Source organism: Camelus dromedarius, chromosome 5 (genome assembly GCF_036321535.1).
Source record: "Camelus dromedarius isolate mCamDro1 chromosome 5, mCamDro1.pat, whole genome shotgun sequence".
NCBI classification, from domain to species: domain Eukaryota; kingdom Metazoa; phylum Chordata; class Mammalia; order Artiodactyla; family Camelidae; genus Camelus; species Camelus dromedarius.
In genome coordinates, this window is record NC_087440.1 from 55,829,039 (window position 1) to 55,853,504 (window position 24,466).

The 24,466-nt window shown below is 44.0% G+C and overlaps 1 protein-coding gene across 3 annotated transcripts in view; it reads left to right on the top strand.

The window, feature by feature from the left end:
* Positions 1-24,466, top strand: part of PELI2 (pellino E3 ubiquitin protein ligase family member 2) — a 171,091-nt gene that overhangs the window by 93,526 nt on the left and 53,099 nt on the right. The window contains exon 2 of one of the 3 annotated variants that reach the window (XM_031453773.2): positions 567-686. The exons of the other annotated variants lie outside the window; for them this stretch is intronic. Within the exon in view, the coding sequence (XP_031309633.1) occupies positions 666-686 (21 nt within the window). The 5' untranslated portion in view covers positions 567-665. The remainder of the gene's footprint in view (positions 1-566; positions 687-24,466) is intronic. 3 annotated transcript variants of the gene reach the window in all.

Consider the following 24,466-nt stretch of genomic DNA (forward strand, 5'->3'; position numbering starts at 1 on the left):
GGGAGGCGGGGTTGTCAGGGGGTGGGGTGCAGTGCTGGTGGTGGATTGGCTATGACAGGTCATGCCCTCAGGGATTTCATAGCCTGCGGAGAAGTGTCCAGAGAGAGAAACAGGGCAGTGCTGTCCGGGTTCCCCACTTAGGTAGGGCAGCTCATGAATGGAATTGACTTCATGGGGTCTGTAGTCTACTTGGACAACTTTTTTTCTGATTTTGTTAAAATTTTTGAGATGCTGGAGATTTTAATTACTGTTTCTCTTAAAGCTGTATTTTGAAAAAATTGGAGTAATAATCCCACATAGTTGATCAGTAATTTGAGAAGAGGAGCTATCAGTAATTAATACCTGCCTTTTGCTTAACTTTAAGATGCCAACACATCTCATTCCTGCATCACAGCCTTGTGACCGTCTGTGGAATTGTCTCACTTGGTAATTTAGATGATGTCAAAGCAGAGCCTGATCAGTTTTATTTAAAATTCAGCAACTGAGATTGTTCTTTCTCATCCACAGAAGGGCATTTACTCAGTAGGAAATAGTTCTGTAGTGATAGACTTTCATGTGTCTTGCAGGCCAAACCTTTTTCATGGAGCCACCAAGGGGTTTCGGGAGAGGGCATTTGAGGATAGATCCCTCCCATGCTGTTGCTGTGAAAAACCAACTGAAGGGAAATGATGCTGATTGCATTGTTAGTGAGTATGCTTTAGTGTACTTTTCACACAATTTTGGGTTTCCTCAAATAGGCGGGTAGGAGGAAGCAATACTTGTTTTCTAGATTTAAGACTTATTTATAGCTTTTTAAAATCATTATTAACTCATGAATCAAGACTAAAATATTTGATCAGAAAGAAAATAAATCAGTTGTTGAAAGTTCATGTTGGGTGTTACAGTGTAATACTATTTTGAATGAAGTCTGCATTTTGGTAGCAGAACACGCGAGTTACAGAGCATTTTGTTTTAAAAATTAACTGAGTATTAAGAATCTGAGTCTTGAAATGTAGCCCAGTTTTGCAAATAAAATTTTTAACTGAATTCACAGCTGTTAATTACACCTGTCAGGTCTTGTCACTATCACCTGTGGTGTGGAACTTAGGTACCTAACGTTACTGAGCTTCAGTCAGTAGCTTAAAACATACATCGAGTGACTGCAGAGTAATGGCACTGCAGTGGTTTATAGAAATCATGCAGTTTTATTTTGTAGTCACATGTCATGTTGTTATGATGCTCTGGAATATATGTCACATTTGTGCTAATGTTATAATTTTACTTTTATATGGGAAACACATGTCAATGCTGCTCAGAAACTTCGTTAATTTGGCTTATGTTTTGCAAAGATGTCACCTCTAAACTTCCAAGGTAGCATTTAATTTTGCTTTGCTGTTTAATCGATATTATAGAATAATTAAAACAAATAAACAAAAAGAACTTGTATACAGTGGCTGATGCATTTGCATTTTATATACCCATGAAGTAATTCATCTTTTATTTGGTTCAGACTACATGCGTATGTATGGAATGGGGGTTCTTGACTGGGAGTGGGTTGGGGCTGTTGAAGGTCTTGGAGTCACACTCAGTTGCATTTGTTTGGTTGTGGTGTTATTTGTTAAGATTCTTTGCTCTTTTGTGTTCTGCTTTATAAGCCAGTTGTGGAGTTACCCTATGCTTAGTTTTCTCTCAGTTCATTTCCATGTTTATTATAACAGTATATTAAACTACTTGTTCAGCAGAGTATGAGCTAGCATAGTTGGATATTCAGGCAGGACTGTTATTTTGTAAAATACACATATGCATACCCAACAAGGCATAGGCTGTTTCATGCTGCAAAAACATAGTAGCTCCTGAAGGCAGATATTTCACATAATTTGTATCGCTTTTGTCAAATGTATAATCCTCTGTCTTGGTTGCAGTGTCTGAGTTTCCATACATTTGATGATAGTTTTTCAATGAATAATGCTAGGCAGTTATAAACCAATTGTAATTGGATTCATTTTAATCTAATTCAGAGGGAATAAAGGAACCAAACTCTGCAAGCAGGGGCCACGTTCAGAGCTCCACGGCTATCAGGATTCATGACATCAGGGCTCGGTTTTCTGGCTCCTGTGAATAAGCTAATTTAGTTTCTTGGGGCACCGACTTGCCCAGCAGACAGTTGGCTCTTTGCCATGAGCTGTTGACAGTTATTGCTTCTCCTGAGGCTGATTAGCATGCAGTGTTACAATGTCCTGAAGAATAATTTTGCTTACCTATATAATAATTTAAGGGTTTAATCATTTCCAAACATGCCCTAAGTTATTTAGTCCTTTGTCAGCATCTCATTTCAGCTCTAGAAGTTTTTTTTTTTTAAGCATCCGCTGTAGGCATAATAGCGTGTTAAATGCATTAAGAAAAGTGTTTCCGAATAGGTGGTTGTTTCTAATAATAGAATTCCTTACCTGCTTTTGCTGCTTGATAGTTTCACATACACCTCGCTTGATGTTAGTAACAGTCTGTGCAGCAGAAATGTTAGTGGTGTGTCTCCCTGTTTCACAGATGAGGAAACTGAGGCCTGGTGAGGGCAATGAGTCTGCCCAGATCCACGCAGCTTGTAGGTATTGCAGATCAGTCTGCGGTCCTTCTGTGCCCCTGAGCTGGACAGGTGAGGTGAGTGCTGAGTTGTTGTGGAGGGAGGTGGACTCCGGCTTTGAAGGGAGGGCGTCCAGCCTGGCCGGGGCTCTCCCGGCGGCTGCCACTTCTGGAGTGACAGCTGAGGCGGGGTCATTCCCTCCCTCCCTGCCTCAGGAAGCCTTACCCACATGACATTTCTGACGTTTGTATTAAAGAAAACACTTGATACTCTTTTATTCTGCTCCACACCGAAAGCTAAAGATAAATTTCTTTAAGGGGAAACAAAACAAAACAACAAGCATGTACTGGAAAAAGGCAGTTTACTTGTTTTACCACTGTGTCACCTCTGAGACTCGAACATCCCGCCCACTGACTCTCTGTTCTCCTTTGGGGTCGCTGTGTGGTCCACGGTGCAGCATTCCTCCTGGGTAGGCTCGCCTCTCCCTTTGGCTTGCCCTCGACCGGTGTGGTTCCCATTCCCACCTCCCGGTCTTTTAGGGAACCCTGGGGGCTGTTCTCAAGCCCATGATCAGCCAGCTGATAAAGAGCTCCGACATATTAAGGGCCATTTACAGGCAGGGGCTTTGCTGAGCATGTTTCACACATTGTCTCCTGTAATGCCTCCCAGCCACCCCGGTCTAGCCATCCTGCTTTTGTAGATGAACAGAGTCGGTGTAGTAAAGAAACCTGCTCAGTACCACACAGCTAATAAGTGACAAAGCTGGGATTCACCTGCTCTGTCTGATGCTGTAGCCAGTGGTCTAGTCTAATATGTGAACAGACTTGAGGCTTTCCCTGACTTTGGCAGGTTAGGTAACCGTGCTCCCTCATTATTTTCTGGGATATCTCCTTTCACAGAACATAATCTGGTGCTTTTGTTTGTTTGTTTTAATAGCTAGCTGAGTTTGTTTGCATTTTGGGGTTTTTGGTGTTGTTTTAATGGCTAGCTGATTTTGCAGTGAGAGTTTTTGTTTTTCTATTCTGAGGTCGAGTCATGCAAAATTAGTCTATCGTTTAGAAATACAAGCCAAGAATTTCATTTTCGTCTTATATATACCTTTACGGTTGTAGAGCAGAGAAGTTAACAGGTGGATCTTGTGGTAATAAAAATGCTTGGTGTTGAAACCCACACTGCTACTTCTGTAATTGTTGCCAATTTGGACATATTTGAGGACTGTGTGGAAACCTTCTGTTGTATAGAAGTTAATGTTTTGTGCCAGATTTTAAGGCTAATTTATTGCTGCCTACTCTTCTACCTCCCAGAAGTTTTCCTTTATTTTTCCCCAGAGATGGAAATGTTATTCTGCTTTGTCTCTGTGGGTAAAATGTTTAGAAAATCAGATCCAGGACTGTGTGTGTGTGTGTGTGTGTGTGTGTGTGTGTGTGTGTGTGTGTGTGTGTATGAGTGAGTGTGTGTGTGAGAAAGAGAGGAGGGGGCAGGGACAGCAAAGAAGAACAAGAGAAGACGAGGAGGGGGAGGAAGAAGGGAGGGCAAGGGTCGAGGCAGACGGAGAAGATTTGATTTTCTGAGATCACAGACTCAGCTACAAAAAGCTGTTGGTCTGAAGTTGTGTCTGTAGTGTGCAGTATGATTCATACACAGAAAATTTTGTCAAAATTAAATGTGAGTTCAGTTCTCAAAGATGATAAATAGGAAGAAGGAGGTCGTGTGAGACGGTGTGCATGTTAAAGGCAACATTCTTGTGCTGCTTTCGCCTGGGCTTTGTAAGATGCGGGGTCCTTACACTTCCTTAGACACGACCAGGTTGATTGCTCCTTCTTTCCCTTCACTTTCTTTTCTAATAGTAAACAGATGTCTTCAAACACAAGCCATTTGGGGTATCCTTGTCTCTTAATTCTTCGTAGAGTTTTTTTTTTTTTTTTTTTTTTGCATTAATGTTGACTTTGCCTAAAGTTAAAAACTGTTTTCAACTCTAGTTCAACATGCTAGTTGTTTTGAATTGTCAGGCTTCTACTCTTTTACTATCCTTTCCTCTCCCAGTAACTGCAGGATGGTTTGTTTTACCCCTTGGCACTCAGCTATGACAGCCACATCTCACCTTCCGCAGGCACCTGTCCATCAATCTGGAACAGACTGGGATAGTCAGGATCAGCAAGGAGTCACTCAGGGGGCTCTGAGCTGCCACATGCTCACAAGAGGCTCCTCAGTCCTACTCCCAGTACTTAACTTGTTGTTTTTAGGCTGTTATTCCATTTCCATTTCTGTTACTGATTTAAAAGCAGAGCGCTAGATGGGGAAAATTATACTTAGGTTGGTAAACTAAAATACTTTCATTTTATTCAGCGGGATTCACTTGTTTATTTCTGCATGTTTACACCTCGCTCCGTTCCGCAATGGGTGTGAGGCCGCTGCCGCCCCTACGGAAAACATCCTTTGTTGTGTCTTTAATGGATACAGCTTCTTAAAGAAGCTCAGGTTGAAAAACTCATGCCACAGAACAGATAACTTAAGTGTTCTGCTAACACGTTTTACTGCTCTGTTAATGCCTGTCGCGGGAATCCTATCACAAGCAGTCCAGGTAAACAGTAACACAGGCACCAAACTTTCCTATTGCACCAAACATGCTTCTTATCTGCAGGCTGCAGACATTCAGCTGTCGCGTGTTCCTTGCATCCTCTGTCTTGAGGCACTGGACGAGAGGCGCCCTTCAGACGTGTCCCAGCTGCCGCCTCCCTGTGACGCAGCACCGTCAGCAGCGCCAGGGTGACTGCAGTGGGCCGCGCCATGGGGGTGATGGTTTTACTTTCTGCAGCTGGAAAATCAGATGAATTTCATTTGTGCACAGGCCACACGGGCAGGGGAGTGTTTGAGTATTTGACACACAGATGACAGTCTGGCTGGAAGCTAGCATTTGGGGGGAAAATGGCTGAAACAAAATGATAGTTTTGAAGCAACGTAGTTATAAGACACAGCATGTATCTATCGTTTTCTCCTGAAAAAAGTGAAAATTTTCACCACAAGGAAAAAACACCCAGAAATCAAGCAGTACCCTCCCTGTGCTTTGGCATTTATGTAACAGTCTGTGCCGAAGGACAGCGCTGTATGAAGTGATTCCATACTGCTTGTTACTTTTGCCAAAATCGTGAGATGAAACTGTTAGTATGTTTGTTCTTTTGGTTTCGAAATTTTAAGAGGATGACAGTGTAAAGGAAAAAGTGGGGAGAGAGGGCAAAACCTGCCCTATGATTGAAGATGACGGCCCTTGCTCGGTGGGAGCACAGCTTGAAAATCTAGCTCTCAACACGAATAATTGGTAGAGAGCCACCACCAAGGTGAGGGGGAGCTAATGGAGGGGCATGAAGTTGGGGTAGAGGGGAAACATCCCCCAACAGTACCAGCCTCTGTGACTGAAATCCAGAATCCTGTAAGGGCTTCTGGAAAATATTTACAGCTGCATAGTTCAACTCACTCACAGTTTTCAGAAGCACATGTTCCTGTCCTTGTTAAGTGTGCAGTGACAAGGCACATGCCACCTACCTGGTGGATTAGATGGACAGTTGGGCCCTGTGTGGCTCTGCTGCACAGACAGTGGACGCAGACCCAGACAAAGGCCACCCTCACTGCTGGCCGTGCTTTCCGGGAGCTGAAGTTGTGGTTGATAGACTCCACCAGAGACTAGTGGCGTCTGTTCCTAAAAAGAACATGCACAGTGTGGGAGACTTCACTTAGGCAGCTGAAGAGGAGAGGAAAGCCTGCTTAAGGAGAATCCTGGCCCAGGCAGCGTCACTCAGCCCTGAGATTCTGAAAAGAGTGGCTCAGGTGACCAGGTTAAGGAGTGAGGAGCAGGGGGAGGTCAGGCGACCGGAGAGAGTAGCGTGGAGAATGTGGAGAGGTGGGTTCCCGGCCCTGGTTCGCCCCGGCCCCCCCGTGTTGGCAACAGTCCCTAAGGGTTTGCCTGCTAATAGTTGAAACAAAAATCAGAAACAAGCACTCTGTTTTCCAGTGTCCCAGTCTCCCACCTACCCACAATATTCAGGAATAATCATTTCATTTTATGAAACAGACTTCAGAAGACTCCTGTTGGCCAGCTTCTAAGCTGAAATTGGCACTTTCTCTAAAATGTCTCTGACTGCCAGAATTGCAAGACCTTACAGCCTTCAGTGAGACTGAAACACAAACCCAGGGGTGCCAGCAGTACTGTCGTGAAGAGTTCTTCCTCCTCTTCCTTTGTGTAGATGAGCAAAGGAAAATGTGACTAAAGAACACCTTCGGTTATTGAAACCATCAGTGATGAGTGATTCCGCATAGTTGAGTTTTATAAGTACTTGGTGGTGGAAGCACTCAATTTTATTTTAATCTTCTTTTGGGTGATTATGTTCTCCCTAAAGACATCGTTCTTATCTCCCTTTCTATGAAAGAGGGGTAACAGTGCTCAGTGAACAGAATTGTAATGCGCTCAACATGCACATTCTGCTACTGTATGGCGGCCGCAGGAGGAACTCAGTGGAGTTTAGCTCCCACCCCGTCCCTCCCGCGGAGAGCAGGCAGAGCCTGGGTGACTGCATAGCAGTTCTGGGTAACAGTTCTTTGGTGTTAGGCTGTGCTTCCTCTATGCACAACGGTCCTATGCTGCTGACTTTTTTTAGTTTTATGCTGCTTTTGAATTTTTCTGCCTCCTTTAACTCTGTAAAAAAGTTAACTGAGCTCCTGCGGCATTATGCCAGCAGCCTTTACCTTGTCACCTCGTTTAATTTTCATAGCAAGATGTCCTTTTCAGTGGTCTGCTTATGTGTGGCTTAATTAAACACATTTTGCAGCTCTGATACATTTTTCCAATTCCAGCCATCCTTTGGCCTGATACAGAGCAGAAGCAAGAGAGACTTCGTTCTCTTAATTCAGCTAAGTAGATCTCTTACATCAGTATGAGAAGTATGTGAGTTGCTAGGTAAAGCCGGCATTGAATGGCATTCTAAAAGGTGAGAGTAACCACATCTAATCTACTTAGTTGGAGCTTACCATGTGACTGTGTGCCAGGCACTGTTCAAAACCCTTTATTCATTTGTTTCAGTTAAAACAGCTCTATTTGACTCAAAGAGGAACTCTTTGTCCACGGGAAAAGACTTACTAATGAAATGTTATGCTGTAACATGAAAAATATTTTTATCAAAGATCTTCACTCAAATTCTTTTCAAATTATCTTTTTAGTTCACAGTGACGGCACAAAGGGACAGGGAGCAGAGCTAGCCTTCATCCTACAAAGGAGAAAATGGTGTCCTCTCTGGGCAGATCCTGCCCCTTGGCCACAAGGCTTGGTGAATAGATGGTGCTTTTGTGCAAAGTAGAAAAAGGCTTCCCTTTCTCAGGTGGATGCAGTCCATCACCAGGGTATGTGCCCAGGGAACTGAGCGCAGACTGGCTGCCAGCCCCATGTGCATTACATGGCTCAGCCTAACTACATGGCAGCCCTCTGTGTGTGTGTGTGTGTGTGTTTGGTGGGCAGGTTGTGGAAGAGACAGCAAAGATGTTGATGGAGAAAAGGCAGAGTGAATGTAGGAGAAGAGAAAAGGTACAGGGCAAAGTGGTACGTTGCTTATTGATTCCCAATCAAAGGACTTCCTTCAGAGTGGGGCAGGGGTGACTGGCTCAGCCCACCTCTGCTCAAGGCAGGTAAGGCAGTTTGGTCCTTGAAGTGACCTCCGATGCCATGGCCTCATTCATCTCCAGAACCTGTGGCCAAAACCCAGAGGAGGACTCTGCAAACCCCAGGGAAGTCCTGGTGCTCTTACCAACCCCTACCACAAGGGCAGTCTTTCTTTCCTCAGCCTTAACCCCTTTCCTGGGCTTAATTTCTCTAACTGCAGAGTTTAAGCACAGAGCTTTCTCCTAAGGGGGGGGCACTTATTCTTAGGCTCCCAAGGCTTTCAGCGGGCCAAGGAATTAGAGACACCGGAGGGATGGTGTAAAATGTGTGGCTCTTTGACATTCTCCCTCTTGGTCATAAGTGGGGCTCTCCAGAACACACTGATGTCCTGATACTGAATTTTCCTCAGCCCAGAGGTGGTGAGAGCTGGCCCTTGGCCTCTGAAGAACAGCCTGGTCTCTCCCCCGCATATTATCCTGTTCCCTGTGGATTGCAGCTGTTCAGAGAAAGGCCAAAATTGTGGGTTGGATGCAGTCCTAATAATAGGAAAGAAAAATACGGAAGAAGATGTGGATTGGATGCGGAGAAAGGAGAATCCAGTTGTAAAAGAGCCTGTTTATAAGAGGATACACATTTTGATTATTGGCCTTCTTTTCATACTAGAAAATATTTGAACACTTATTTTTAGCTTCATTAAGGGCCAGATGTAGATTTCAGTACCTTGTGTAGTAACTTTCTAAAGTTGCGGAAGAGTGTAGGAAATCTCAGTAGGGTTTTTATTCATCCTTCATGTTTGGAAATCATTTACTCCAATTTCACAAGAATTAATGCTGTTTGCTACAAGTCCAGAAGAAGATTAGTTTGCCAGTTTGTATCACATTATACCTGTTTTCCTCCTCCCAGCCCCCATTTTGGCAAATGGAAATGCATGAGGATGATGAGATCAACCTACTTTACAGGGTATCTTTTTCTCTTTTCTTTTTTTTATTGAGTGACAGATTTTTAAAATTCTATAATGCTTTACAATTTTCAAAAGTTTCACACACATGTGATTTCATGTAATTCCATAATAACCTTTTCCCCCACTACCCCTGTCTTGCCCTCCCCCTTCCCTCTTCCCACGGGTGCCCGCTAGTGTGTTCTTTGTATCAGTGACTCTGCTTCTTTTTTTTGTTTTATGCACTAGTTTGTTGTAATTTTTAGATTCCACATATAAGTGATATCATACAGTAGTTGTCTTTCTCTGACTTATTTCGCTTAACATAATGCCCTCCAAGTACATTCGTGTTGCTACAAATGGTAAGATTTTTTATGGCTGAGTAGTATTCCATTGTGTGTGTGTGTCTGTACACACCGCACCTTCTTTATCCATTCATTCTTTACAATGTATTTCTGAGAAAAAAATGATTTCATAGTCTGCAAAATAATGGGGCAGTATATAAATTGGTCTTATGTGAGAATATGGATGAACATGGCTTTTAAAAGGAGGAAAGAAAGAGGACTGAGGAACTGAGAAAACTGCACGTTAGAAGTTCTGGTTTAGAACTCATGACAGGTTCAGACGTATCCAGAATAATACCTGAATGGTTTAAACATTCATTTGAATGGGCTGGTTTCATGCAAAGGGCTCTGTGTTCAGTTACAGGAATGGTTCTTGCCTCCCATAAAGTGATTTAACTGCTTTCAAGTGTGGAAACTTGTGATTTAGACTCAGGGAAAAGCGGATTCTCTGCTCTGGCATCCATATACTTAATCTGTCCCAAATTCCATCTCCCACCAAGGGGTGACTATGACTTGGTGTGCTCTGCAGTTTTTATTAAGTTGGGATTTCCTGACTCGGGAAGTCCGCCACTATCTTGCCCTCTAGTGGCTTTGTAAAAACTCATTAATAGTTCACTCTGAAACTGAGCTGGTAAAATTCTTGCTCTTGAGAAAAGGGTCCTCTGTTCCAAGTTTGGTAAGGATAGAATTCCTACATAACGTGCTTAATATCCTTCTTTCCCTCTAGAAACTGAGCTCACAGTTTCACAGCTCACTAGTCCACTCACTCCAGTTTGTCAGAGTTTTGTTTTCATTATTAACCTGCTGAAGCAACTCAGAATTTCCATAATATATTTTATGTGTAATAGTTTAATTTCTATATAAGTGGAATGAGAGGGTTTTGCTCCATTTGTGCAGGGCTTGTTGTATTATATTTTAAGAAGGTAACCGTTTCTTCATTGGCCTCTGGGGACTCATGAAAATGTCAACATGTAAGGAAGGTGTCGTTGGTCCAGAATGTGAAGATGCACACCCTTGCGCTGTCTCCCTCCGCTGCCTTCCCTGGGTCCCCGTGCTCTGTACACAGTCCTGTCCCAGCAGCAGCCGCATCGGCAGTCTGCTGGAGGGGTTTCCCTCGTGTTCTGCCTGATTTGGGGGTCTCAGGACGTGCAGATACCTGTGTGTCTTCAGAGCCAACTGTAATGAGGGGTGCTTAGTACACAGGAAGTGAATAAACAGGTGTGAACACGTGTGTGATCAGCGTTTGGTAAAGATGACCAAGAGGATGGAGGCCTGGCCCTGGGCAGCGGGGAAGGGACGAGACCTGTCTGAGAACACTGAGCAGCTGTATGAACTGGGCTCTGCAGATCCAGGCTGAGTCGGGCGCTGGGCTGCTGTTTCGAAGAGAACAGTTTTGAAGCAAGGCAGAGGCACCAGCTTCTCCAGAAACCTGAGTGTCTGAGAGTGCAGCTGAGCACAGTGTGTGGAAGGAGGTAAAACGACAGGAAATGATAGTGACCCCAAGGCTATAAGGGCTAGAAGAGCAACTGGAGATGAGAAGGAGACCCTGGGTGAGGCCTGCACCATGCTGAGCCCTTCCTGGGACTCCCTGTGCGACGTGGGAGGGGGCCTGTCATTGCCGTGAACTGGCAGACTTTTTTTTCTTTTTCTGTTTTTTAAAACTTTTTAATATTTTTCTTTCTTTTTTTTTTAATTGAAGTATAGTTGATTTACAATGTTAGTTTCAGGTGTACAGCAAAGTGATTCACTTACACATATATATGTTCTTTTTCATTAGAAGTTATTAGAAGATGTGGAATATTGTTCCCTGTGCTATGCAGTACGACTTTGTTGTTTATCTGTTTTAAATGTAGTAGTGTGTACATGCTAAATAACCCCAAACTCCCAATTTATCCCTCCTCCTCCTTCCCCTCTGGTAACTAATTAAAGTTTGTTTTCTATGTCTGTGAGTCTCCTTCTGTTTTGTAAAAAAGTTCATTTGTGTCATTTTTTTAGATTCCACATATAAGTGATACCATGTGATATTTGTCTTTCTCTGTCTGGCTTGCTTTACTTAGTACGGTAATCTCTAGGTCCATCCGTGTTGCCACAAATGTTATTATTTCCTTCTGTTTTATCACGGAGTAATCATCCATTGTATATATACCACACCTTCTTTATCCGGTCAATCTGGTCATCTGTTGGTGGACATCCAGGTTGCTTCCATGTCTTGGCTGTTGTAAATACTGCAGACATACCTTTGAGTGAGGTGCTAGTTGTGGGAAATGCAGAGGCCTGGGGTGTGCCCCCACAGACACAGCAGGAGAACCATAGTGAGGGAGGAGGGGAGGGTGCTCTGGGCCCAGCTAGCAGCACGCCCTTCTCAGGAGAGCTCTGGCCAGCTTCGGGTCTTCTCTGCTCCATTTCCCTTGTCCTAGAGGAGGCAGAAGTTACCAAAGGGGAGCACTAGGGGAAACCTGGCCAGTGAAGCCTTCTGACTTGGGGCCAGCCCGAAAACCACTTCCCCAGAGCTACCTTTCCCGGTCCCCCATCTCCCCAGGGTAGGGAGGGGACTCCTTGCTCCGCTAGTCCCCATTCTGGTGTTGAGGATCCGTATGTCATGTGGAAACTGAGGCCCAGAGAGGTGATGAACCTTGCCCAAGGTCGTTTGGCAAATACATTGTGAAGCCAGGATTTGAACTCAGTCTGGCTTCAGGGTCTGTGTTCTTAATGCTGATCTTCACTCCCTCCGCCAGTGTAGGAACTGGCTGCCCTGGCCAGGGTTGCCGGGGCAGTGCCAGCACACAAGTTGAAAAGGCTGCCTCTGGCTGCAGAAGTGAGGTCAGGTGAGTGGAATTAACTCCTTCAGCCTCCAGTCCCCCCAGTTCCTCTGCAGCAGGTCTGGTGTGGTTTGACCCGCCTGTCTCATTCTTCCCTGGCCTCTCTGCCCGCGGCCTTCCTGGCCCCCGCGGACCTAGCCGGGTTCTGGCCCAGGCACGCGCTCCTGAGGCTTGTTCTCCGCTCCCTTTCTTCCCATCCTCGCTCACTTACTGCGCGGCAGCCTGGCCCGCAGCCCGTGGTGGCCGCCCTCCACCTGTGCGACTGCCCACCAGGCTCCGACTCCAGCATCGTCGGGGCAGAGAGGTGCTCTGTTCTTTCCAGATGCTGCTTTTGCTTTTTTCTAACCCACTTGGATGGATTTCAGACCAAATTTCTAAATAAATATACAGATAATGAAATAGCCCTAAAATTCTGTTGACGGCATATGTTCGCACCAAAATTACTTTATGAATTCCTCCTTTAACTCTCCCTTCCAGACGTAGAGGCACAGATCCTCAGGTTAAGATGACAGCTGTCTGTGAGCTACTATAAACTTCCTGAATGGGCCCTTTAATTCATTTTGCTGGGGGAAAAAATAGTGTATACTGGGGCTCCTGTGTTACAGTGGAATGGTGTTCTGTTTTGTTGGTTTGGACGTTAAGTTGTGAGATTCTAAGGTACATTGACTAGTGTTTAGTGAACTTTATGTCATACTTCAAGTACCAGCACTTTAAAAGACCATGCTTGGTGAAAATCGGCTTTTGTCAAAGAGACACACTAGGAGGGATTGCTCACACTGCAGAATGACTTCTTGCTGTATGAAATAATTCGCCACAGTGTTCTTTTAAGTAGAAGGCCTCTGGGGCTCTAAAGCGTGTTTCCTGAATAAAAACTTAAATATCTGTGGAAATTTTCAGGACTGTGACTATTCTACAAAATGAAAATGTACCACCTGTCATTAGATATATTTTATTTTTTAATTTTCCTGCAAAGATTTCAGACATGTATCAATCTGGCATTTTTCTTACACCAGTTCTCTTTTATATTATTACCAAGTTCTTCCTCAGCAGTTCAGCCCAGAAGCCACTAGGTGGGACCAGGCAAGGTAGCTGTGCAGGGTAGAGGGGGTGTGGACCGTGGCAGTCCACCTGGGGTGAGGAGGATGTCATCTTAGGAGGGCAGCCCAGCACAGCTGTCAGAGCCCGAGGAACTCTGTGGGTAGGGGTGGGGGGGGAGCATGGCTGTGGCCTGGTTTGGGGTGAGGAGGGCAGCCTGGTGTTGGGTATCTGGTCCCGAGGGGTGAGATGGGACCTGGGTGGTGTGGGGTGTAGCAGTATTAGCTGGACTCACGGTACTCAAGCCCAAGGAGAATGAGGAGGTACCCCACTGGGATTGGAGGCTCAGTGTCCGCAATGAGAGATGAGGTGCATATAAGGAGATTGACTGGATATGTCAGTGTATCAAGGAAAATGGGAGCCAGATTGCTCACTTCTGAGAAGGGAGTTACAATTTTGAAAAGGGAGAAAACTAGAATGAATGCCGTGGTGTCAGGTTGAAATTGGAGATACCAGTGTGAATTCATGAATTTCAGTAAATTTAGACATAAAAAACACATTGAGCTATCTCTCTCTACTAAGGTACAGTCCCCAGCTATGTTCACAGACAGTCTGGGAGCAGGAACACTCCAGTGGCAATGAGCACACCCAACAAGCAGATCTTAGCTGCTAAATGCTGTTCTTTTCTGAAAGGAACAAGGGCTCCTTGGAATGACCTAGTCCAGGGTATGGGGAGGGAAGGTCCAAGTTGAGCTTGAACGTGACGTTGTGTGAAAAATTAGGGACGTATGTGCTCAAAAATGAGAGAGACATGACAGAGGAACTCAGAAGCCAGATTGGCAGATCTGGACAGTGTGAGCATCAAATTAAGTAAGTTCCCCCAGAGGACTGCAGATGCAAACTGTGAAGTGAATCTGCCATGGCTCCGAACATAACTGAAAACTGGGGTGTTTCTCATTATTGCTTCCAGGGGTCCAAAATCATTTACCACTCCTAGTAACTATATGCAGCGTTTGAATGATTCGACCTGAATTTGAAGCCTCCCCTGTTTCTCTATCATTTAAGAAATGATAAAATGATAGAGAAAACAATAGTGTGTAATGTAGAACATTTTTTATTTCAAGTTGGTGTCTAATTTTTCTAGTTTGTGGCAGGAATAGTGTTTCATGCTTGTGAGTCATAGTGACTGATCTCAGTGTGGTCCACACTCTCCCTGTGTCAGCATCATGTAGCCTTTGTTAACTCCATTGTCGGAATCTCTGAGTAGATACACACACACGTGTGAGGACAAAGACTAATTTAAAAAAAAAAATGAAAAGTTAGGCTTCTCTTCTTTATAATCTATAAAAATCCTAGTTTTTTTTCACAAGCATGCCTAAATTCAAAATCCCTTAGTCATTTTTATTTCATTTACAGCTAATCCTGCTTTTGTAATTAAGTGACTAAAATACTCGATAACTTTATGTATTATAGGAAAATACAGAATTAAAAACTTTTGAAAAACTGAATTTAAAAATTTTAGTTTGCTAAGAGTACACTGAGTTCAGATTTAAAAAGTAAGACCTGGTCAGGCCTGGAAGCATGCTTTCCTCCAGCCGGGGAAATTGGACGGGGCGGAGAGGAAGGCACTGGAGGATGGACCTGGTTTGGGGTGTGCAGAGCATGTGAATTGAACGGGCGCCCGTCTCAGGGGACTGGTTGCGTATTGTTTGCAGAGGCCTTTCATTGCCCAGATTTGACAGTGAGGACCAGGAAAGGTGATTTTCCCAACAGAGATTAGAACATGAGTGTTTTCCTTCCCATCACTTCACTTCCTTTCCTGAGGGTGTCTTGTTTATTTCACATCTAAGAAAGTTAAGACAAGGCTTAGAGAAGCATGTCAGGAAAAAAGTGATAGTCTCTGCCTCAGTGTTGGGTTGTTAATATTCCTTTCCTGTAACCTCCTGAAGGAAAGCTGATGTGGTGATTGACATGTTACCTGCTCCAGAATTGGTTAAACAAGACCAAGACCTTAAGAAAAACTGTCATTATGTTATAGTGTCTGAGTATATCTGCCAAATATTTGGGTACTTTCATAGAGATCTTCCTTACTGCTTTCGGATTTTTTCATACAGTCATCTCCTGGGTTCTCAGAGGCCTTTTCCCAAAATAAACTATCCTATCTTAGCTGAAAGATAACATGAATATTTGCTTTCATTTCCCAGCAGTTGATAATTTTCTGCATTCACTGAATGAAATATTAGAGGGTTCTTGCAATGTTTATTCTGACCCTTCTCTCTCCTTCCTTGAATAGAACCTTCCGTATGTCACCAGTGTATCAGTCGATGATGATCTTGGTCTTTGTGATGGCCCAAAAACAGGTCAAGATTCCAAGGACAGTTGCTGTGTTGTGGTTAGGATTCTTTTGATGCCGAGAGAGACTCACTAGAGCCAGGTCAGGTGGCGTTGGCCGGGGACGCGGAGGGGTAACGTCACCACTAGGAGTTCTTGGGAGAGTTCCAGTGCAGCTGGGCCTCTCTCTCTAGTTCTTGCTGATTCTCTGTGAATCCACTTACGTCTTCTTCGTCCCTCTGTCTCTCTGCGTACGTGGGTTCTCCACTCTTGTGGCCCGTCTAGTTTTCTGGAACCCCAGTTCACCTTGTCAGCTTTCATCTTCTCTTGATGCTGAGGGGTGACTTGTTTGTGGGTCACTTCAGTGACTTTTTAGAGCTTGGCCTCGACCCCACTGGTCAGCCTGTGGACTGACTGCCCTAGACTCAGACTGCCAGCCCTGCTGTGGTCACCGTGTCCTGGGCCTGACCCTGCCAGAGTTGTGCAGCCTAAGTTTGGCCACTCAGGCAGTAGTGCTGTAAGAGGGACCTGTTCTTGGAGCGTCCTGTTCATGGCAGGTCTAAGTCCTGCAGTTTTATGAAAGGGGGGAAGATGAATGTTCTCACTTTGTTATGGCGTTTCTAATACATGAGCATCCCCCTGCGGAAGAGCGCTGTCTGCCCAGTTCTCTTGTTGGGTCATTCCCTGTCTCCTTTTAAACCTCAGAAGACACTGAAGGGATGGGCATTTCTGCATACTTTGAGGTACAAAGGCATATCCTGTCCTGGATGCTGGGGTTAGGTCTGCACTGTATGTGGTGGTGGTGGTGGTGGTGGTGGTGGTGTTGTTGTTTTAATTCAGTTTCATTAGCTTTATGATTACAGGAATCCAAATGCAGGAAATGATTTAACTCTTAGTCCTTGGAGTTTGCTTTTGCTTCTATTTTTGTGCTCTTTTCCTGCATTTTCTAGATAGTTAGTGGGATATTGGAAGAGATTGCATTAGGAGCTCTAGCTGGATAACCTTCTTAAAGCTGACTGAACAGTTTGATAGGCTTGAAGCACCAGCTTAACATTTGTTCTCAGGTGTGTTGCATCAGACAGATAGTCTAATCATCCTGCTGTATTTATCCCTCTGATTCATCACCATCAACTTGGAGTGTTGGACCATGACAAACCTTTCCAGAGGAGGAAACATATGAGGCAGTCTGAGGGTCCTGAATTTCTTGCAGCATCAGAAATCTTTTTATGAGATCGTTGAAACCAGTGGAATGAGAATGCTGCTGTCCTCGGATGATTTTGCCTAACACATGCTGTATAAAATGTGCATTAGCACCAACGTGTGGGGCTAAGGAAGGGGCATTGGATAATGGAGAGTCCACTTTAAACCTTGCCTAACCTCTCCATTTTGTAGTGAAATGTCCGTGTTTAATTCTGTTTTAGTCCCACATTCACTTAGCTGAAGACTCGGACTTGGAACCCATGTGAATAGAACCATCTCCCACCTTTTCCTCAATAGCTTTTGGCAGTGAACGTGGCAGATGGGCTTAGGGAGAGGATTACAGTTTCCAAATGGCAACATCTGCTGCAGAATTCAGGTATCACTCTAACACATTTTGTGTTGTAATTTTTTTAAATCAACTCTTTTGTGAGTTTGATAGAATTAAATTGTTAGTTTATCAATTTGACCACTTTTACCTATGCTAGTATGTTTCAGAATAAGCATACTTGGTGTTGATTTAAAACATGTGTACGCTGGCGTGTACAGACAAGAGCTTACATAGCGTTGCCCTAGCTACAGCTCTTTGTACAGAAATAAGCTGTAGTCTAGCGAATACCAGCAAGAAGTTTTAATGCTCAGATTTTAATTATGCTTTTTGTGTTGACTTTTACAGCAGCTCTAATAGTAAGATGCTTTTGAAGAGTAAATGGGATTTCAGCCTATGCAGAATCCTAGCCAACTCTTGAGTATCATGTCTGTGATGCATGTTTATACATGCCTTCTGTCTCCATTCTGTCTTTGATAAATGCAATAGCTAAAGCTTTTGTAATTCTGATTCTGTTTTTGCTGGCTGTTACTCATGGTACCTTGCTTTTGTGTGGTTTTGTTTTTGTTTTTGTTTTTGTTTTTGTTTTTGTTTTTTAGTATTTACTGTGAATTTATATTCCTTAGATTTTTATCTGTGGGATTTTTCTGCCACCAGAGTTGAGGGTGGGTTTCCCCAGAGGGGAATTGCCTTTGCTTCTCACGGATGAATGGAGTCACTCCCAGCCCCCAGAACCACTGGAAACTCACCTCTTAACTTGAGATTTTTTTGGACCTCAAGTTATTTCTGGCCACCAGCTTGTGTAAGGTCTTCCTTGTGGCTCTGAATTCTTAGAGGTGCAGGAATACCCCTCCTTCACTTAGCACCAAAGTTTGAGGCAGGCAGTTGTCTTTGCAGTCCTGAGGCGTCAGTTTAATTCTAATTCTCCAAACACTGAGGGTGTGGTCCTCTGGTAAGTCCTAATAGATGCTCCACTTTGGGAGTTCATTTTTTTTCCCTGCCTCTAGCACCACTGTGAGGCTGTGAAAACAAGTGCTGTGTAGTCCACCCAGACCAGCCAGTGCCCCCAAGGCAGAAACCACTTTGAGTCCCCTGTTTACCTCTTTCGATTTCCTGCTGTCTCTTAATCTTGGGCTTAGCCCTCCTTAACCAGCCAGGTCCGTCTAGCTGTCTATTTTTAATGCTTTATCCAACATATTTAGGTTTCACTGTGAGGATCAGTCAGAGTACCTACTTGGACAGACCCCCAGAAATTAATAGACGTTCTCAGTTCATTCTTTGTTTTTGGTTTTTTTGGGGGGTGGTAATTAGGTTTATTTATTTATTTTAATGGAGGTACTGGGGATTGAACCCTGGACCTCGTGCATGCTAAGCATACTCTCTGTCACTGAGCTGTACCCTCCCTCCCTCAGTTCATTCGTAAGACTGCTTTGAACCTTTCTCTGTTTAGCCTGTCTTCTTCCCACTGCAGGGCCTGACAACCCTGCTGCAGAATTCGTGTCAGACAGGCATCCAGACCCCACTTCAATATCCAGTGCTCGGGGGGAGGGCATAGCTCAGTGGCAAAGTGTATGCCTAGCATACGTGAGGTCCTGGGTTCAATCCCTGGTAACTCCATCAAGAAAAATGAGTAAGTAAACATAACTACACCCCATAATTTTTTTAAAAAAAATGCAGTGCTCAGTACTTGTCCAGAATCCCACTCCATTCAGACACCTGATTTTTAGATCCTCTTTTCTTACATGGAACTAAATTCTAGCTCCCTTCAATTTCTCCTGGTTGTTTAATACTGTGCTCTTTGAAGCAACACAAAAATAAATGTCTCCCTTTTCCCTGAGGCCTGATTTGAGACCTCCATCCCCAGACATCAGGATTGTTGATGACTTCTCTCTATTTGGTATCTAGTTTGTCAGCTCCTCGGGCATCACATATTCAGAACGGCATCAAATATTCCAGATATGGCCCGACCACGTCGTAGTGTGCGGACTACCTTGAAACTTACATCCGTGCTCTCCGTGGCTTTCCCTAGTAGCTGTCATGTGGTTCAGTACAGTTCACTGAGCTGATCATCGTTTTTCCCTCCTCACTCTCTACTCCTCCTGCCCCTCACCCTCATCTTTTTCCTATAAACTGTTTTAAGCCTGATCTTACTCACCCTGAAATTACTAATGATAATGAACATTTTAAGAATGTAGATGTTAGGCTGTTGCCTGGATTCCTCTTGGAATGGGCATATGAAGCCCTGATATGATTTTATTTATCTTTGCTTAAGAATAATTTCCTTGAATATAAAATAATTGAGGATCTCAAAAACTCCTCAATTGTTGGTTTAAAAGCCTAGCGCTTTGACTTGATATGTTGCCAGTCAATTCTGTCTGCAGCAGTTGATAGTTAATAATAACTACATCTATTGAGTTAATAATGTGCCTCTTGCAGTTATAGTGACTCTTAAAAGATATTTTACAGAGGAGTTTCGTTTACTGTCTTTAAGGGAAGGGATTAAAGTCCTTCAATTTCATTTTATCCAACATTTGATGTCAATTGCTATTTTATATGGACTGCATTAATTAGATTTCCTGCTGATTTCAGTCTTCTAGTACATAATATATCAAAAAACCTATTAGTTATAATTTAGACTCATGTCATAAGTATTTTTAGTAGGCTGTCCCAGCAGCGGTAGTTAGCGGGTAAAGGCGTTTTAGTGTTCTTCATCCACCTCTGCAATTATTTTGCTCATCTCAAGATAAAACCTTGGTCCCTCTTTTTCCTGTTGTGATTTCTTGACTTATGATTATGAGGCTCACTAGTTTTGTGTGGATTTACTGTGATTACATTTCTGACATGTTCTAAATTTCAGACAGTGAATTTGGTGTCTAATTAATTTATCAGTTACTAAGATGATTTATGAGGCTAATTATACAGGGACATAAAGCATGTGTCTGAAAGCCAATGAATGGCAGTTTCAGTGTCTGTGAGCATATTTGGCCTAGATGTTAACCAGGAGGATTTGTGGGTTAAAGTTATTTTAAGGTTCACATGAAAGGATTCAGTGAACTAGGGGAAAAAAATCCTTGCCTAGATATAAGATATTAGAAAAGTAACCAGTTAGAAAAGGTAGCTGAGAACTTCCTTGAAGTAATTAAAGCAACTCAAGCAATAAATTAAAAATGCCTTATTGTTAATGGTGAAAAATGTTTTTTCATTGATTTTGATTGGAAGCATAAATCTTATCACCTATTTCTCAAAGAGGACTTACACATAAACACACACACACACACACACACACACGTTGTGTCTCCATTTAACAAATGAAGAAACCAGGACTCCGCCAAGTGAAAGGCCTGACTGAGGCTGCACGCTTAGCAGGGGGCCAGACTAGAGCCCAGGGCTTCCAGCTGAGTTTCAGTGCTTCGTGTCACTCCCCACCCCAACTCTGTACCCATGGAGCGAAGCTGCCCTCCTCAGCACCTGCGATTTGGGAAGCTCTCTAGAAAAACATTAGAGCACAGCGCGCAGGGTGAGTGAGGCTGGGCGCCTGAGTAACTGGGTGATTTCGGCAAGTTCCCCAGCTCCACATTTCTTCACCTGTAGTCAACTCTTGGTCCTGTTTCTTAGTAGAAATGACAAGGAGGATGGATCATGTAGAATAGACCATAAAAGAAGTAATTCGTCAGTACAGAAAAAGGTGGGATTTAGAGATGAGGACCTGGGTTCAGACTCCGCTCCCAGTGCTGGTGAGCTGACAGTGGCGGCACGTCTCCTGACCCCTCTGCACTACCAATTTCTTACCCGTTAAGACCTTCGGGTCAGATCGTGTGGGTCTTATAAACTATATTAAGGATTTGGAAAGTAATTTCAAGGGCAGTGAGATGCCAAAGAAGTAGTTTAAGCAGGGATGTAACATGGTCAGGTTTGTGTTTTAGGAACGTCATTCAGGGTGCCGTGTGGAGGGCAAGACTGGAGTTCAGGAGATCTGTTAGAGTAATCCAGCGTGAAATGATGGAGAGAAGTGGGTGGATTCCAGAGATGGGAAGGAGGTGACACTGACCAGCTCAGTAAATGGCCAGATGTGGGGAGCCAGGGAGAGGGAAGAGACAGAGATGATGCTGAAAGTGTGGACAGGCTTGTTAGTGATGTTGGAGTTATGGGAGTGGGTGCCACATGTTAGAGAACTGATGAGTGAGAAGAGTCACGAAGCGGAGAGAGTGCAAGAAGACTGCTCTTTATGTTTGGCTTTCAAGATGTTAGGCAGTACAGAGTGAGCAGTGGAGGGAGATATGAGGAAGTCAAGAGGAAGTCTTCAGGACAGTCAATGCCAACCTAAGACGGCAGTAAAGAAGCAGAGAAGCAGCAGAAGAAGGAGTTAGAGAATAAGAGATTTTGACTTTCAGGAAAGGGAGGGTCCAGAGTTCAAGTGGAATGGCTGGCCTTGGAGAGGCTTGCATCTCTATGGCCAGTGCTTGTGGGTGGAAGCACAAGTTCTAAAATCTGGCTTCTTGGATTTGAATCCCACTCCCACCTCATTAGACCCAGTTTCCTTCTCTGTGAAATGGATTACTAACAACAGTAAGACATTTATTATTAGTAGTATTATAAATAATAATAATTTCTCATTCTTCCCTGTATTCTCCTGTTACTCAGAGGTGTAAATCAATATATATTTCTTAAAAATAACAAGAAAACAGAAACAAATGAGGATTTTTCAAAGTCACTACTAATTTAAATAAATATTTTTCAAGTCACCAATCTACGTTGTGGGACGCCACGCACATTTTCATTATTGCCCCTCGTGGTGGGGAACAGTGCCCTGAGACATCTTGTGGATGGTAATCTCACCGTGTATAACCTTGCAGCTGTCCTATGAGAGTCTTCTCAAGATTCTAACATCTTCCACTCATTAGATGGCTTTGCAGTTATTTTTTTTAAAAAACGTATAAATATACTTTAAAAAATTTTTAAAGTAATACAAAACCTATGCGTATTCTGTACCAGCAGAGAGGCCAGTGTTAAATCTTTTTTCAGGGAGGAAGCACTGATATTTGGGAGTTGAAGGTTACTGGAGAACGGTTGTTTTTAGAGTCTGGAGGGCCCTGGGGAGAAGAGGGACTAAGTCCATCCCTCGCTAGTGACCACGGCCCACTGTCAGGGTGCACTTGGGTGGTGACCAAGGCCCATAATCATGGGGCAGAGAAATAAGTCTGGCTCGAGGGCAGGCCCACATTCTCTTTCAGGAATGTTTGCTGAGAGCGGGGAAATGGTACATTATTGATGATCGGGGATCACATGAACACCCATGTGCTGAATAGTGAGATCTTCAGCTGTCTTCCCTCACTCGGCCCCTGGAACATGGGACGTGCATCAGTAACATCAGCCAGGAGATGGAGGATTCTATGAGAAACCGGCCAGGCCTAGGGAAAAAGACCTTACGGATGCCAGAGTTTGGGAATTCTGTCCCCTTCAGTGAAACCAGTGGGATTCTTGACTCTTGCAGGCCTTGAAAGAACTAAAAACTAAGTGTTTGGTAACCAGAGGTTAAAGCAGCTTTCAGTGTTAGAAAGATAAAAGTGAAAGAAGTCTCCAGAAGGTAGAGCAATGGTGAGAGTGGGGGGATATTTGAGAATCAACTCAAGAAAATAACATCTAACTGATGTGAGTTCTAGAAAAAGTGGTGGGGAGAAAAATTGCAAAGAAGGAATTCAGGAAAATGCATGTGTTTCTGTATGAAAGGGGCCCAGCAAGTGCAGGCAAGTCTTGTCCTTTCCCTCTGCCTGGACTTACTGAGCACCTGCTCTGTGACAGGCACCATGCAGTGCACCCAGGGTACGGGGAAGGCGATGGGCAGGTGGAATCTGTGCCATCACAGAGTTTGCCTTCTGTTGGAATTGCATTGAAAATTTAAAAAATGATTCCCACCAAAGCACTTCACACGGTGAAATTTCAGAACAGCAGGGGTAAAGGGGAGATAGTAAAAGTTTCCAGAGAGGAGAAAACCAGGTTATATTTAAAAGATGAGGACTAAATGAGCAATGAACTTCTCCATAACAAAGCAGCGTGCTGCTTAGGAGGGCAAGTGGGTTCTGGCTCACGGTTCTGAACCCAGCCAAACCATCAGGTGGGGGAGAAAAACTAAGACGTTTTTAGATACAAAAGGACTGAAAAATTTACCTGCTGGGGATGTGCTCCGCAGAAATGAGGGAGGAGAATTAGGAAGGAGGGCCTGTGATCCAGAAAACAAGGTCTCCAACACAAGAAGAAAGCAGAGGGAATGGGCAGGGTGGGGAGAGGGCGCACGGTCGTGTGATGGTCCCGGAGGTCAGCCTGCCCAGGTGGGTGGGTGCCTCTGGAAGCAGTGGCCCTGTGTGAGGAGGAGTGGGGTCAGGCGGAACCGCTGAGGAGTGACCTGATGGCTTTCTGTAGGGAGGAGTTCATTAGTCATGTCAACCGGTTTGGGGAAGAATTAGTGATAGGAAAATAGAAAAGGAAGCAAACACAGACCAAGTTATAATTAATTCCAGGGGACACAAAGTTACTAAGAAAGGAAATATATTCATGGTATACTGTGGACTCGGCACTAAATATTATGTAGATAGTCACAACCATGACAACAGTGAGTCTCTCTTTAATTCAAAGTGATTTTATATTAGCAAGTTTGGGGAGGGGAGTCTGCGTGAGAAAGCTCAAGTCTCCCCTTGCAAAATAGGAAATCAAAACTAACGTGTAACTCAAAGCCTAGAAAGAATAACTTGGTAGGTCATGTAACACTGAACCACCTTGCCAAGAATGTCCGTGTGATTTCCACCCCGGTGTGAGCTTTAGCCTTTGACTCCTGTAGGCGGATTCTGCCTGTGAGGGAGGTGGGCTGGCTTTACTGCAGGACGTCCCCGAAGGAGCTCTGCAGACTTCTGAGGGCGGGCTTGTGTTAGCCTCCCCTTGCTAGGAGTACCGCTGGGTTACCCAGACCGCAGCAGTGCATTTTTACCTAACATGCCCTGATCTCTGCAAGTACGTTTTCTCCTATTTGAGATGGAGCATGATGTGGGGAGAATACTGGCTCCTGAGCTGGGCTGCCTGCTCCCAAACCCTGGTTCTTTGCAACCTTGGGCAAATGAAGTCACAGCTCAGTTTCCCCACCTATCAATTGGGATAATAATACTACCTCCTTCCTAAGGTGGCTGTGAAGAGTGAATCAGTTAATGTGCACAGAATCTTTCAACCAGTGCACGGCGCAGAGTAAGCATACAGTTGCACATTATTTTATATTTTTTTATTTTGTT